The following is a 17,402-nucleotide window of genomic DNA, read 5'->3' as shown; positions in this document are numbered from 1 at the left end:
TTGGAATCTTAATCCAGATGCATCTTATGTGTATTATTGTGCTAATGAAACTGTTCATGGTGTGGAGTTTGACTTTGTACCTGATGTCAAAGGAGCAGTCTTGGTTTGTGATATGTCATCAAACTTCCTGTCCAAACCTGTGGACGTTTCCAAGGTAAACTATTGGGCACAGTGACCATACAAGGCATTTTCAAAATTTAATGCATATAGTGAAGCACTTTGAAATGTCTGGATTGCTGGAGATGCTGAGTGGTGAAATTAAGGAAGTCGTGTTTTGTTAATTGAATATCTGGTGATAGATAGAAGTGTTGACATTTCAGGTTTGAGATTTCAATGTCTGTTTTCCTTTTTCTCATAAAAACATACTGAACTACGTTGACATTGTTCATGTTAATAACTACCCAAGATTATTTAGCTGCTGTGTGATCTTCACTGATGAAGAAAATACCTGCTAAAAGAAAATAACAGCTAAAATAAATGTCTTCTAAATAATATTTCGTCTGTAGATAGTGTATGGCTACAGCAGGGTACTGTTAATAAGTTTTTGAATCCTGCCTCTGTCATGAAAAATCTGTAACGTCTTTTAAGCTCCTAAAGCTTCCTCTGCCTCATGATTATGGTGTCTGTTTCACAGATAGTACAGGAGCAGAGCATAGGCAGTTACTATGTTTGTAAAGTATACTATTTGTAGAAGTGTTACTGACTAGTGAAACAGCATGTTTGACCTTTCTTACCTGTGTGTAGGAAAATGGAGTAGGTGTTAATGCATTCAACTTGGCCTTTCCTGATCTGCCTCTTTGTATAGGTGGATTTTATGATAATTGTTCTGAAATACCAGATGGGTTGAAAATATTGTGAACTGTGTAGGAAATTGTTTTTAGTAAATTTGCTTGGAGTAGTGTGAAATTGCAACAGGCTGCCTTGAGAATTATTTGCAGCTATTAAATAAACATTTAGTAAACTGTTGTGGAATTTGTTGTGATTATCTTCCTCAGCTGAGTAGCTGTAAGTAAGTGCACTTTCAAATCAGAACTTCTGCTAACTCTTCTTTTAACCTACAACTTGCTAATTTTCAACACATTCTCTGTTCTGTTCAGCTGACTAGTATGCCTGGAGTATTACTCAGTAATAAGGTCTACAAGTGAATGCATGTACCAAGTTCTTTTCTTCTTCCTTTTGAAGTTTGGTGTGATTTTCGCTGGTGCTCAGAAGAATGTTGGCTGTGCTGGAGTTACTGTTGTAATAGTACGTGAGGACTTGCTGGGATTTGCCTTGAAGGAATGCCCTGTTGTACTGGATTACAAAACACAGGCAGCAAATAGCTCATTGTATAACACTCCACCATGCTACAGGTAACTCACCCTGCTGTGTGATGTCCCTTATAAGAAAGCTTTTGCACCGGCTAGCTATATACAGACACAAACAGGACAGGACTACTGATGGATGCGTCGGGAACTGTTTATTTTCCAGAATCTGTATAATACATAGTTTTGTCTATGCAAAGATCTTGACAGTTCGCATCTAGGCAGCAAGCTAAAGAAACTCACTTGTTACAAGTCACTAAATACTCATCTTAGCCAATTACACAGAGCAAAAGTATATTGACAGCGATTCTAACTAATCAACATAAGCACACATAGCTGGAGTTAAAACAATCCTTGCTTGTTCATTCATAAGAGGACAAAGCATACAACTCTATTCATAATTTCAACTTTGCTATAGAAACTTTTTGCAACTTAGAAAGTTATTCCGAATTGCTAATACATAGCTCTATTGTTCTATTCCTCACGTCTTTGCTACAGCTTATATGCATCTGCAGTATCCATAACTCTGCTGCACCGAGGCCTGTTTTTCCCACCAATATAAAATCCTCTAACTTCATGGATTCCCACATTTCCTCCCCTCTCTTGACTTAAAAAGTCACGTGCCATTCTTGTCTAGAAAAGCTTCCAAAGTTCCACGTTTGCCCTCAAGCCATTGATACCTTGGAATGTTTTATGTGAATTCCTGTGAGAACATGGGAAGTGCCCAGCCGAGTAGGAAGTGCCCCACTAGTAGACTTTGCGTTGCCTGGTGCAACTCAGCCACTGAGGATGTAGCCTTTTTCAATGTAAATATTATATATCATAGCTCCATTGTAGAAGTTTCAGGATCACGAGCACAGCTCTAGTCAATTCAATGATGATGCTTCTGTTGTTGCAAGGAGGTAATTTGGCACTTAGGCTTGCTTCTTGATCCTAAATACAGTTTGATTTAATTTCTTCTTGACATTGTTCTCAGCATTTGAACCTCCGGATCCCCACTGACTTTCTTTACTAGAAAATGGTAATATTGTGATTAAAGTTTTAAATAGTATAAGATATTACAAGAATATATATTCTTTTAATCTTTAAAAATATTTCTTGTTCTTTCTACATCTGCTGTTGGTTTTGAAATGAAACTGTAGAAGAATTTTTAAAAGGCATTTTAGTAGTTGCTTTGCTTTTACTCTTATAAAGTTTTGCATAATTCTTTGACTGCCATCTCAATGTTTGGTTTGACATCCAAAGATAAAATTGATCTAGCTTTATAAACATTGCTAGCAATCAAAATCATAAAATTGCCATGTGGTTGATGATTTCATTATGCAAGAAGCAGATCAGACTACAGCTTGCTTTTTTTAAATTGCTAGCTTGTAGCTTCTGATAACTAGTGAAATGGTGCTTTGCTACTAGCATGCTTAGCTGTTGAGCTGGTAATATTTGCTCATTCTTATCCTGAAGAATTTTTATACCAGCATCCACTGAAATGATTATTTAAAGAAAATCCTCAACCTAGTTATCATTTTTTCCCAAGAAGCTTTTAAAATTACTTTGAAAATAAAGATTTCCTTTTCAGGATAGTTTCATAATGGAATTTTATACTGATATTTAGTCTCAGCTTTTATAGCTTGTTTCCATGTTCCAGAATTGCATTAGGTTGCCTAATGATCTCCAACACATGTTAAATGTACTGTACATACAGGCCCAAAGTTCTGTGATTCCTCTATATAAACCCTATAACTTAATTTCATCATTTCAATTAGTATCACTTCAAATTTTACTCAATTTAGGTATATCGGGATCTGCTGATTGTCACCGCAGTGTACTATTGCCATGACATACGAGCAGCTATCTTTATCAACAGAGCAGTAAATCTTGTGAACATTTGTTTTTGCCAGATTTTACAGTGCAGAATTTGTTCCCCCAAGTTGTGTGCATACTGTACAGTATGTAGTGCTGTAATTATGCATTCTTACTGGCAGCCTGTCTGCCCTGTTGGCTGGGTACACCCAGTAAGAATTAGCTATTCAATGTTTCCAGATTTTGGTCTGCTCAATGTAGCTTTGTAACACAGGCAGGATGTATGTCTTTTCCAGTGCTTGATGAAACCTCTGTTTCATGATCGATTATGTGCCTGACTGCCAAGTCACACATACTGTTTTTGGACACTGTATACTTGAATATGCCAGGTTTTAAATCCAGCCATTCATGTTTTCCAAGTACAAAGCTATTTCCATTTGAAAAACTGAAGTTCTACTTAATCTCAGTACTCGGACACAGTGTTGTTCCTCTGATTTGAAAAGCAAAACAAATCAAATTCTGCAGCCTTATTTTAGCCATTGCAAAGAACTTCTGAAAAGAAAGTGCTGCTTTAGTTGTTACTCAGTATCTGACAGTAGCCTTAACAGAGTAGTGGGTGGTAAAGGGAACTGAAAATAAAGTTGAACTAACAGTTTCTCCTTTCTCATCACTGTCTTACCAGATTTCACTTCATGCTACAGACTCACATTGGAGTACGCTCCAGAATCGAGAATGTAACAGACTGAAATGTTGGCAGGATGCGCATCTGTTTGGCTTGGCCCTAACTGCCTGTTCCAGTTTAAGGAACTGGCAGAGCTTCTTAGGTCTCTTTTTCTGTGCTCTTTTCCTTGCACTTGTTAATGGTTTGCTGGCAAACAGGCAGGAAATATTAACTGAATTTGCAAAAGCTACTTCACAAAATGGTAAATTAATTTAAGGTGATGCTAATGGCTTTAACCTCATAGCACTACATAGTTGACTCTTTGACCCTAATCTGTTTAGCTAAAATTAACAATGAATTCGCTGTAAAAATCTCATTTGCAAGCTCTGAAATGCATTTTGCGCTTAAAGTTGTTCCAGAAATATTATTTTGATTGGCATAAAACAAGGATAAAGGGTTTCAGCTGTCTGGGTTTTTGTGAATGACTCTAAGGCTGACTTCCAGGAGTTCACTTGTCCGAAAAGTTTTCCCCAAGGAAGTGAGGGCAAGATGTGAATGTGGCCCTGTATATTTGCCAAGGGCATAGTCTATACTTCACTTAAATAATTTACACTGGAATAGTTGATAGTGTGCTGTCATAAATGTGGCAAGATTGTGCTCTCAGAGCAGTAAGGTACTTCCTATAAATGGCAGTCTGTAACCTTATTCTGCAGCCTTTTGGAAGTGTTCAAGGATTTGGTCCTGGCATCCCTTTAGAAATAAAAAGCTGCAAATTTTAAACAGCCTCCTGCTAGATATGTGTTAGGGAAACTTGTAGGGTAATGTTCTCTGAGCACTCCCTTGGAATCAGTAATGAAGGGATTCATAAGAACGAACTTGTTGGATATAGGCCATAAAAACTTGTGAGCAGGTTTTTATGTAAATTGTTGCAGTCGTGGGAAATGTCTGAACTTGAACAAGCTGAGTTTTGTAGCAAAAGCACAAATGCAAAAGGCATCAAGGATTTTTTTATGTTGCACTTAGTGACTAGCATTGAAATTCTTGGTCTCAAGCCGTGTGATGCCAGTAGGCTTCCAGATCTCTACTAAGAACTTGACTGGTAACAGTCAAGTGTGATACATCATAATTCGTTTCACCAAACTTCACTGTTCGTGTGGGCAAAAGGTCTTTGTAGACAGAAATGCGATTAGAGTTCTTACTTTTAACATTTGTGAAAATATGGTTACATTTCTGGCATATTAATGTACATGTACTTGAGATTTACTCCTGCATTTTTGCTAAAGCAGCTGCACAGGGCAAATGCTATTAACTTTTTTGCTAAATCTGGCTCCTGCTAGGCAGTTGTGTAGTCCTTCTGGGCAGGATCTGAGAGGCAGTTGTGTAGGCAATGAATTGGCAGTGCATGCAGCATGTCTCGAGGTGTCTTTGGGAGCCCTTCTGGGCTGCAGAAAGCCTGAAGGACATGTCCTTCTATGGTACAAAGGATTAAAATGGGTCCAACAGATATGTGTGACATTTGAATTTCAGGATATTTTATCCTGTGTCCAGAAAACATTATCTGAGTTGTCATAACTTGTAAAATAGTCTAGGTTTTGATTTGCTAATCTTAAGTGCCCTTAAATCAAACATGGCATTTTGTTACTGAAAGATTTTGTGAACTATTAGACAAGACTTTTTTTTCCTGTTTGAATAATTTCACTGAAAAATGTTCTTTCCTTTTGCAGTATTTATATCATGGGATTGGTACTAGAATGGATAAAGAATAATGGTGGAGCTGCAGCTATGGATAAACACAGTTTAATCAAGTCACGGATGATTTATGATATTATAGATAGATCTAATGGATTTTATGCGTAAGTTCCTATGCTTTTCCCCTTTGCTTCAATATTTGCTACATAACCAAACATTCATAAATTTTGAGAGTTTAATTGTATTTTTGAATCTTTTTTGAGGACTCCTAGGGATATTATTTGAGCAAACCATGCGCTTGGTAAGTGTCCAAGGATAAGTCTCATTCCATTAGGAAGTTATTTCAACTTATCATGTTGATCAGTAGTGAACCCTACTAAAAACTTATTCTAAACTGAATAAAACAGGAGCGTGGGAGATGAGTATACAAAGAACAGATACGCAGATTCTGATTTGTATGCTTACAGAATCTCTTGGTGGCACGTAGGCCAAAACAGAGAGAATTGCCTGTAAGAAATTGTAGATTCTTTGCCTTGAATTTTGCCTACCACCTTCCAGGAGTCAAAGACTCTGCTTTGTCTCTGTCAAGCAGAACATTTTTATTGCTAATTATGCTAAGTTCTGAAACACTTCCTGAAGTAAAAAAGAAAGATCAGACCTCAAGATGGAATAAGTTTTCTTTATATACTTTATGCACAGTTGATTTTCTTCAGTTATTTTTGCTGGTTTTCCAAAGCAGATTTAACCCTCTTGACTTTTACATAGAATAGCAAGGTACTTTTGAACTCATAGGCCCTGTGCACAGTTAAAAGCTGGTACTGTAATAATTTTATTATTTGCCAAGTTCAGACTACTAATTGACCATGAAACTGCAAAATATTTTCTTTCACCTTCAGGGTAAAAGCAACAGTGTGGGGACCTAATTTACTTTCAAGTCCAAGTTAGGATAGAGCAAATTAAATTTGGATTTTAAATTAAAGCTGTCTGCAGTCATAATTGTCAGGGATAAAGAGTTTCATCATAATATTTAATACATTCTTCTTATTCATTTAGTTAATGAAAACAGCTTTGCCTTTAGTATCAGCATGATCAGGATTGTGATCCTACTCCAGGGAAATCCTGGGGGTTTTTCATAGACGTCAGAAAGCAAATGAAGCCTTGAAAAAAACATTTTGCGACAAACAGAAATCTGTATCTGGCAAGCTGGTCTGTAAGGCAATGAGTGGGAAATGCAATGCAAATTGGATGGTAAATAGTCAGTTGGGAAAGCAGAACAAGCTTCACTAACTGAGCTGTATGCAGCTTCCTAAGCAATACAGTTAAGACTGTGAATTTTTAAATTGTGTCTATAACTTAAAGGAAGGCTTAATTTGAAGCTGCCTTCCCAGCTGTAACATGGCACTTAATCTGTGGTGCGCTTCCCCGAGTAAGCCATGTGACAAGCCATTTAGCAAATGGAACCTTTCTTCCATGAAGTGCTCTGTGCCATTTGTAGTTTGTTTTTCAATGTCTGTGCACTGAGTTACATCAGATTGCCTAGTAAAACTGTATATTCTAAAACTAAAGCATGGCTGCAGTAATTCAGATATGGGAGTACTCAGAAGCATAGGCCTTTTTGAATGTTATTTTCCTGGTTGAACCTGAAGTAGAAGATTTGCACAGGCAGGTGTTATGATGGATTTTTCTTTTCTTTTCATCATGGAGACATCTGGACAAAGGAACAAGAGAGGAACTAAAAAGAATGATACTCATTCTCTCTCATTATGCTATTTTCAAATAGCATAATAATAGGTATGAAATCCACCTGCAGTTTATGAACACTCATTTATATTGAATGTCTGCAAGAATCTACATCACAGACTTAGAAAAAAAAATCTGAAGGCTTCAGATCTCCTTTATAAGTAGAAACTCTAAAAAATATATTTAAATCTTCTCTTCCTCCCCTGTAATTTCTTAGCTTCACAAAATAGTTGAAGAGAAATTACATAGATCTTGAGTTTTCCACTTCAGATTAAATTTTTAAGAAATTAAGGAGTTGTGATGCATCTCCTGTCATGTTGTGGCCATGTATGCAGCGCAAGATTTGTTCTAGAGATACCCCTTCTCTGCTTCATGATTCTGAGTAATGTTAATTTAGAAGGTGGTCTGAAATCACTAACAGAAGTTTCTAATGTCTATGAAAATTTACTTACGCTGTGTTCTTATACTTCCTTTAGTTCTGTTTAGCTGAGTGTAATTCTAGTAGCACTTTTGGCTAGTTGAGAAGTCAATCTTGGAAGAGGAAGAGAAGAAACTGCTTTAGACTTAGTCAAAATTCCCTGTAATTACCTCACCTAGCCTAAGTAACTGTTTATTATTTTTATTTATTTATTTATTTATTTATTTATTTATTTATTTATTTATTTATTTATTTAAAATTTAATTTGGTCTGTATACAAGCCTTGTGTCTGTTCCTCTGGCACAATTCTGAGTGTGTCAGGAAGGGTTAATAAGCCTTCCACTTTACCACTTCCATTATTATACTTGGTTAAAAAAGGAAGGTTGCTCTCTTTCACAGAAAGTAATGACAGTTTTGATGGTGAAGGATTGATTTTGGTTTTAAACAGGTGTGATTATTCATTTCTCGACCTGCATATAGCTGAAATACAAATTTAGCACAAAGTGGGTTAAGCATTACATTCTGCAACCTTTCTAGATGTCCAGTGGAGAAAAAGAGCCGAAGCAGAATGAATGTACCTTTCCGCATTGGCAGTGTCAAGGGCGATGAAGCCCTGGAAAAGAAATTCCTTGAGAAGGCTGTGGAACTTAACATGATATCTCTGAAAGGACATCGGTAAGTATTAGTCAAGTGAGTCTCTGTGCTGTGCAGAGTAATCTGTTACCACAGTGGTACAGCATCAGGCATTGTGCATTGACTTATTGACCTTTCTCAGCAATAAGCTGTTCTTCATACTGGTTTGACAACACTTGAGAATAGCAGTCTAGAGATTGTAATCAGAGATTGCTGGTGGCTCAGCTCCTGCTTAGGTGAAGTGGGAGGCTTCAGAGAGCTTTATCTTTAATTCTGTTCTCTTCTGCAAATCTGTCTCTGTGCAGATGCCAAAGATATCTTTTGAGGTCAGATTGTATCAGTGTATAAAATCTCTCAGATGGCTTGTCTGCCTGGTTGCAAGAGTTCTTTCCAATGTTCAGTAGTGTTTGTAGGATTAGTTTTTTGATGTCATTGGGCTACAGCTTTGAAGCTGTAAATAACTAATAAATACTAAGCTTCTCTAGACTGCAAGCCTGCCTTGAAGAATTAAATATTGCTTCCCATGCACATAAATGTGAATTTTATAATTTTAGGGTAGGAATAGATTTAAATGTCTATGACTGCTACTAATGTCCTTTTTTAGACTATACAAAACTTTTCTGGTTCTTTCTTTTTTTCTCTCCTATTTGCAATTCAGGTCTGTGGGGGGAATCCGTGCCTCTTTATATAATGCGGTGACTGTAGAAGATGTTCAGAAGCTTGCAACATTCATGAGAAGCTTCATGCAGATGCATCAGTCATAAATGCCCGTGGGTTACAGCCATGCTGCACATCTGTGAAATAAAAGCTAAAGGGTTTTAACATGACTGTGGTACTGCACAGCTGTAGTGCACAAGTTTTATTTTCTTTTAGTTCCTGTAGCAATATTAACTAACTGAATGGAACAGAGGCCCAGTCTTGCAGTGATGTGGCAACTTTGGCTTTGCTGAAGATGAGGATCCCCAGACTGATCATGATTGATTGCAAAATTTGAAAATGCTTGGTTAAAACATGAATAGCATTGTAAGATGGTATGGATCTGAGTCTTTCTCAATTCTAGTTACAAGTGACTTCAGCAATGCCTCCTTTTTAGTAAAATTCAGGAAGCAAAATTTGTCATAAACTCTCCGTAATGCTTTACAAATACTCTCTGACTGCCTAATGAAGGTAAACTGACACGGTCTCTAGGGACATCTAGTTGATTTATGGGGTATATTCCAACAGTGTAACACCAGTAGTATTTGGGAGTTAACACCAGCATGCCTAACTTGAGAATCTAGCCTTTGGACTACCGCTCCAATGCTAGAAGTACTGTCATAACCATTGCAATTAATCATGGTTAAAGTCTGCAGGACTGGGCCTTTCTTCCTACTAACATTTATTAGTTTAAACCTAAGATTCATGAGTCTGATTAAATCAATTTCTAAGATGTTTTTTATTTGTATATTAAACTCCTAGGTTATTATTTTTACATTCTTATTTTTGGGCATGCATATTTGCTGCTGCAAAAAAGTTTCTTTTCATTTGTTAACCTAGTGCCAGAGTGGATTGCTGTATTCCACTCAATGAACCTGTGACTTCCTCTGCACTGACTTTGAGCCCAAAGTGCAGCAGACTTCTTAAGTGTTTTCCCTCTCTACTTGCTCCAGTGTTTGTTCTACCTTTTCATTCTTTCAGTTGTGTAGCCTTTTATATGTGGAACTTTGTCCAGCTGGAGTAAATGACAGTCTTCTCTGCCTTTTCCTGACACTGCAGTGTAATTTTGGTCCCACTTTCTCACTTGGTCCTTCTAGCTTATTGCAAACTTTGATACTCTGGGCTAGAGAGGTCACTGTGGTTATGCAAAGATTTTCAGAGGATCTCCTGTTGTAGAACCCTTGAGTTACTCTTTTATCTCAGCTTGTGACTTTACTGCCAATGTCCATATATTGACTGCAATCTCCTACTTTAACTTGTGTAGAAGCTATCTGCTACTGTCAGAGTGTTTAGTATTGCTACAGCTGGTTTCAGACTAAACTCTTTGGCACACAATGGGGATTTATTTTTTTTTAATTTTTGTGTAACGTCAGTACAGTGGTAACAATTTATTAATGATAATGATGTACTATCCCTTTGTTGATGGAACCTCAGAGCAAGTCAATGGAATGTGCTAGGATTGAGTTACATTCCTATCTGAAAAGGCATCATTTTAAGACTACTATTTCGAGATTGCTGTCAACTTAGTGTTACTCAAAGTAAGTAAATTATGTGAAAAAAATAAAATCTAATCATGTCATGATGTGAAATACCATTGTGTTTGAAACTTTTTGATTTTTGTCATTTTCAGGATGAAAATCAAGACTAATGTGTGTTAGAATTTTAGATTCTGGTATACTCCTTTTCCCTAAAAAGCAAGCTTCCCTCCTGTATGTTTTATTTCTGTGCAAGAAGAGTCTTTCCTATAGGAGCCATGGAAACAAAAGTATTATTATGAATGCTTAAAGAACCCTTTTTGCCCTGCCAATTACAAATATCTAATTTGGATTCCATATTAAGCTTTTTAACTTCATAAATTTCTTTTTCTGAGTTTTGTGTACTTCCTTGCAGCTGTAACTCTGGCTTATGTCTTTCTAAAAAACAGCCAACCTTTGCGTTTTATAGTAGCCTTGCATTCCTCTTAGAAAGCATGCTTTTGTGTGTGTTTACAAGAAAAGCTTGCACTGATTTGTGCGGCTGATTCATGAGTCTGACAAGGAACTTCTTGCTGCTTCTGAATTGTGCCTAGCATCTTGTCAATTTTTTTAACTCAGTAAGGCAAAAATCTTGTAGAAATAAAATACAGAGTGAAGACTGCATTAAGCAGACAGTGGTAGACTGAATATCAAGTGAGGGGCATACAGGGAGTACAGAAGCATGTTCTGAATAAATTATTTACGTGAGCTTTGTTCTAGGCTTATCCATACAGCAATTCTAGCGTTCCAAGCCGTTTGTCTGTATTTGGGGTTTTGAGCCGTTGTGGACAGCTAAATCCTGATTCTACCATAACAGATTTGTTGGAGGAATTTCAGCAACCTGCTGCTGAGACTCCTGGTCTTTTTTTCTCATCAGCACTTACAATGCTGATGGGTTAGTAATTTCAGTGTTTGGAAGCAAGGCTCTTTGGTGTGATATGAATACTCTGAAGACATTAAAAGGTGTTAAAAAATAAAGAAAATACTGGTCTCATCTGAGTTGGCCCAAATGGAGAGGGAATCATAAGACAAGTTCTTCAATGAACAATTCTTTGAATTCCTTTTCTAATGCATCATCTCTATCTCCTAGCTCTTGTGTTTGATTTCGCAAAAGCACGTTCTAGCATTCTCCTTTGTAGTAAAAAAGTCCCTGGCCACTGTCTTTCCCAGACCTGGCCTAGAAGGAGAAAGCTGCATGCTCCCTCTGTATCTGCAGTGTTCAGTTAGGATGCTTTAGCCCAGGTGTCAGCTGTCCTTGAGGAAGGTATCATGTCCCAGAGATTCCTGTCAGTTGTCTACAATAAGAATTTCTTATGGTAGTTAACATCTGTAAGCCAAGCAAGAATTAAATAAGAACTGGAAGTCTGGATTGCCACATCCTTGTTTAACTAGTAATTCTAGTGGAGAGAAATGATTCATACAGGCAGCAGTGTGGGGAAGTCCTGCTCTTCTATAAGCTGATGCTATATATATTCCTGTTTTCCTGTTTCTGTTTAAATTAATCCCATTTTTTTCTTCTCAACTCGTAACTTAATATTTTTCAATACACCCAGGGATGTTTGGATATAAAAAGCTTAAGGCTATTCCTGACATTCAAGTAAGTGTTTGGAATGAAACAGGAATAAAAGACATCATATACTGATGTATTAGTAGTTGCAAAGGTATGCTGAAAGTGTTACTAGGTCTGGCACTATATTGGTATATGTTTAATTTTCACTGTATTTCATTCTCTGGGTAGAAAATAAAATGAGGATGATCCTTTTTGTACTTAATAATGATATACCTAATTAAAAGTGAAGTGTTGTAAGTTTTTACATTAAATCAGTCCATTTAATTAGAAAAAAGATTCCCCATTTCAGTCAGCAATTGGACTCTCGATATTTTAAAACCAGGATTCATGACGATCTGTGATAAATAACACCCTTTTAGGCTAAAGAAAGTAAGAAGTTATAATCACAGATGGATTACTGAATGGTTGGAGGAGAATGATCAAAGAGATGCCAGGATAGATTTATTTTTCTGTAAGTAGCTGAAGAATAATTGTGTATTTGATGTAAGGAAACCAAAAGCTGTATATTTTCTGAAATCTGAGAAAATTCGAATTATATCTCCTACCTTTACACTATGCATAAAAAGAAAAAATTATATATTTTGGTAAATAGATTAATTACAAAAGAGATGTAGAGAAATCACGTGAGAAAGTGGAAATTTGCTAAACTACTATAAGAGAAATTGCCATTAAACTGCTTAGAATTTTTAATGTAACAAACCCATCTGGATATGATTCTATATTGTAGTTCCATGATGTAATCTGAAGAGATTTGAGAGACGTATTGCTAGAATTAGGGATGGTAGTAACAAACTCTCTACTGTAAAACTTAGTAAATATTCTTCCATAGAGTAAGCAGTAGTCTTTGGAATTGAAACAACTATATGGAAGTTTCACACTCTGGTGCTAAGTTTTGAAGCTTGGCAAACCAGACCTAAAGAATTATAAAAGCTGGAAAACCTCTGATCTGCTAGTGCCCTGCCAATATAGGGTCACACTGGCTTATGGCTTTTCTTTCTTTCGAGGACAGCCCAAATCATGCTGCTTTTGGGCACATTTTTATTGTGAAGACAGACCCTTTGGCCTTAGTGTTAGACATGTTAATGCTTGACTCAGTTGTGATTGTGCTTTGCCTGATGTCACAGTACATGTGACAGTAATATGAGTTGTATTGTCAGCTCTAGTCTCCGAGTACTGAAATAGAATATTTTGTCTGTGGAGGTATTTCACTAAGCCACCTAAACGGTACCTCTTCTTGTTTGGTACGTCATGGAAGCTTGTCTTCAGTTTCCTACACCTATCTGGTGATATGAAGTAGTTTGGTGCAAGACAGGACATTGCTATGGTGCTGTGAAGGGTCCTTAGGTGTGGCAAGTGGAAGGGTGATGCTGACGCCAGAGCTATGTGCACTGTGACTTCTGAAGGAAGCATTGGACGTTAGCGGTGGGGTATGAGCATGGTATATCTGGGTGACAGCTGGTGAATAGGAGGATATATTGCAAGGTTTAGATTTAGTTTCTGTAAATTTAAAGGAGAGGCATAGAAACAGAAGAAAAACAATGAGAATATAGTACAACTTTAAGTTGTTATTTTGTCACCTATTGGTGTACCACTTTGAAGAGGTGGCCCTCTGCCTTGTTTCCCTACCCTCTTCACCTGGGAGGAATACTGCTTATTTTGTGTCTCTATAACAAAAAGCCTTGCTAGATGGGGAAGCAAGGCAGAACACACTTCTGTATGTCAGTTAAATGACAGGATTGAACTACACTCTCACTTTCCCTGCACAAGCACACAATGTATCCCCAATGTATAATTTACTTGATCCGTATTGTAGCGATAGCTGCAGATGAACAAAATTCTCTATTCAATTACTTCGTTACGTCTCTGTTATGATGAGAGAAGCAGTACCATTGTGTTCCAGATGCCCACCAGCAGTAGTTTTAATTACAGCATTACTTTGAAATCAAATTGCTTGTTTGACAGCCCTAGTCAGAATCTTTAAGTGGCAATAGAATGTGCATTTCAGTAAGTGAAAAATAATCCACTGTATTAACATCAAACCTTTAGCTTTTTTGTGCAAAGTTCACACATTTGTATGTTTAAAGCCAGAATATTATTTCTGTCCCTACTACATTTGACACAGAGAAGACAACCACATTTGGAATTCTGATGGTAGCTGTCTGCCAAGTTTTGATTGGTTTGACATTTCAAACTGGTTGGTAGATGCTCTGAGCTGCTCCTGAATAGAAAAAAACCCCAAATTTTGCCCTTGTGGCCAAGAAGGCCAATGGTGTCCTGGTGTGTACAAGGAAGAACAGTGCCAGCAGGTCAAGGGAGATCATCCTGCTCTTCTGCTCAGTCCTGGTTAGACACATTTGGGGTGCTGTGTCCACTTCTGAGCTTCTCAGCACAGCAAAGACATGGAGCTTCTGAAGCAAGTTCAGTGGATGGCAGCAAAGGTGACAAGGGGACTGGAGCATGTCTCTTACGAGGAAGGGCTGAGGGACCTGGGCCTGATCAGCCCAGAGGGGCGATAACTGAGCGGGGATCTGATCAATGTCAATCAGTATCTGAAGGGAGAGTGTCAAGAAGGTGGATTCAGGCTCTACTTGGTGGTGCTGAGCAATAAGACAAGAGGCAACGAGCACAAATGGATGCACAGGACCTTTCCTTCAACTGTAAAGAAGAACTTGACTGAGCCCTAGAACAGATTGCACACAGAGGTTGTGGGGTCTCCTCCACTGGGAAAGTTCAAGAATTATCTAGACACAGTAGTGTGCCTTGTACTCTAGGATGACCCTCTTTGAGCAGGAAGGTTGAAACAGATGGCCTATCCTAATGCCTTCCAGTCGTATCTATTCAGTGATACACGTGCAAGGAAATGCATTCAAAAATCAACCACCGATCCTTTCTATTTTAAAATATACCATGTATAGATTAATATTAGACACCCTTGTTTTATGATGTTTTAGTTTGTGTTCTGATCGTGCTGATTCGCATGATTTTATATATACCCTTAAATGTGACTTATTTATCCAATATGGAAATAGTTCCACAGTTATTCCACTGACGCTGAAGAGATTTGGGGAGACCTTACTGTGGTCTTTCAGTATATAAAGGGAGCTTACAACAAATACAGAGCAACACTTTTTATAATGATCTGTACTTAGAGGACAAGGGGATAACTCTTTTAAACTTTAAACTGAAAATGCTAGGTTTAGATAGAACATAAAGTAGAATTTTTTTATAGTGAGGGTGGTGAGGCACTAGAACAGGCTGCCCAGAGAAGCTGTGGATGTCCCATCCCTGGAAGAAGTGTTCAAGTGTTCAGGTTTGGATGGAGCTCGGAACAACCTGTTCTAGTGGAAGGAGTCCCTACCCACAGCAGGGGAATTGGAATAGTTTATCTTTGAAGGCGCCTTACAACACAAACTACTCTGTGATGAAGCAAACATTTTACTTTGGAGAAATGCTAGCGTAAATCTTAGTTCAAGATTCATACCACAATCAGTGTGACACTTGGCAAAATGATAGATGTTTGTGTGACAATCGATGTTTGGAATGGGAAAAATGAATAATAGGGGAAGTTCACTGCACAGAATTGCCAATTCAGTATTGCTCTGCAATACTGAAATAATGCTTTTAAATATTGAGCTAAAATGTTGCTGAGCGTTGCTAAATCCTTACTGAAAGAAAACAAACAGCAGTGGAAAACTGTTGTGGTCAGTATATTTGCTTCCAGTTCTCACTTTCCTAAAAACTTTTTTTAGACAATTCACTTAAGATTCTCATTCCTGACTGTAGGAAATACAGAGCTTATTATATTAAGAATGGTCAATGCAGAATGAAAAGCATTGAGGAATTTACTTAAAGGATCAGATGTCTGTGGATGAGATATGAAGCAGCACACATTTTGTGTGTCTCTCACCATGTCTGTGAAAGGAAGGATATTTTGCAAAAAAGCATCTTTTAAAGCATTTTAGTTCTGGAATAAGACTGAGCCAGAAGTATACACAAAGTATATGTCTGTAGAATAATAAAATGGTATTCACAGAGGAAGATGCTAGAAGACAGCATAAACAGTCTGGAGTGTTAATACCCATTATCCTCTGTGTTAACCCTCAGAGAATGTGAAAGGCTCCTTGTAATGTCTTTTACACACAAAGAATAACCTTGTATATCAGTCTGATCTCAGTCAGGTTAAACCAAAGAAACAGGCCAACCATTTAGAAAATTGTGAAAGAAATTTATGGAAGGCTGGGAAGTTCTCTGTTTCAGGAGATACTCATGGTTAAGATCCGCAAGAGCAGAAGAGGGGTCAGTGATTTACAGAATCATGCTTCTCCTTGTTCTCTGCTCAAGTGCTTGCAAACGCTCTGTGTGCCTGTCTGTGTAAAAGACATTGGGATGGAGCCCTACTCAGTATAAAGCAAATGATCAGTGCTTAGGTATGAGTGAATTTGGAGAATCCAATCCAGGCAAGGTAAAAAACGGTCAGAAAATGCACATTTCAAGGCTTAATGCACATTTCAAACTTACACCTTTCAGAGCAAATTGTAGTTCAGGTTGGGAAGAAATCTTTTGTGGACAATTAATAGCTTAGCCCAATTCAGCTCTGTGTAGAGCAGAGGTCCAGGAACACAGAAGAGAGTTCATAAGTTGCACAAGAGTGAAGAGCCAGATACTTGAATCAAGTATCAGCCAGATACTTGAACACCAGAGATGGCCACAGCTCTGATGTGACTTGCAAGGCCTGAAACTCTTGCCTCAGTTAACCAGTGTGGCTCACAAATGGAAAAGATTCCAATCACCACAGGCAATTGGTGGACAATTTGCTGTACATCCCTGAGAAACCATGAGCTCCTGGTACTGCAGCATGGAACTGTGAAAGAGCAATTTATTTCATTTAAGTATTCAAATGGCAGTGAATTGGTTATTACATGTCTGACTGATTATGTTTGGACTATCTTTAGGCTGTTTGACAGAATATATTAATCTAGCAACCCATCTCAAAAACCTGTGATGTAAGGGAGCTAAAATGTCCCAGACTGCTGAGTGTGATCATTGCTTAGAGTTTATTCTTAGTGATGCTTACTTTAAAATTTTTTTTTAATCTGAAAGGGGTATTATGCTGTCTAAAAAGAAGTCTCAAAAATTCCAGTCCCCATATTAAATTACTGCAATACTATTAAAAGCTTAGTTCTAGAAAGTGGTGATTATTCTCTGAAAAATATTTAATTACTGTGAAAATGTAGGATAAAAGAGAATTTTATGTCCCTTACTCCATTACTTATGCTGATTTCAATTATTTGGATTACTTCTGTTTTACATTGCTATTAAAGAGAACTGATATCAGATTGTAAGTTTTAGCAACAAGATGTGAAGTGCTAGTGGAGAAGAC

The 17,402-nt window shown here is 37.5% G+C and overlaps 1 protein-coding gene across 1 annotated transcript in view; it reads left to right on the top strand.

Moving 5' to 3' along the window:
* Positions 1-10,527, top strand: part of PSAT1 (phosphoserine aminotransferase 1) — a 15,625-nt gene extending 5,098 nt beyond the window's left edge. Inside the window, exons 5-9 of the mRNA XM_031056871.1 lie at positions 1-154; positions 1,183-1,352; positions 5,487-5,615; positions 8,147-8,284; positions 8,901-10,527. The exon at positions 1-154 is cut by the window's left edge and continues 17 nt beyond it. Coding sequence (XP_030912731.1) covers positions 1-154; positions 1,183-1,352; positions 5,487-5,615; positions 8,147-8,284; positions 8,901-9,006 — 697 coding nt within the window. The 3' untranslated portion in view covers positions 9,007-10,527. The remainder of the gene's footprint in view (positions 155-1,182; positions 1,353-5,486; positions 5,616-8,146; positions 8,285-8,900) is intronic.
* The last annotated feature ends 6,875 nt before the right edge of the window (positions 10,528-17,402 follow it).

This window comes from Geospiza fortis, unplaced genomic scaffold (genome assembly GCF_000277835.1).
Source record: "Geospiza fortis unplaced genomic scaffold, GeoFor_1.0 scaffold12, whole genome shotgun sequence".
NCBI classification, from domain to species: Eukaryota; Metazoa; Chordata; class Aves; order Passeriformes; family Thraupidae; genus Geospiza; species Geospiza fortis.
This window is presented reverse-complemented; position numbering and strand designations above follow the sequence as displayed.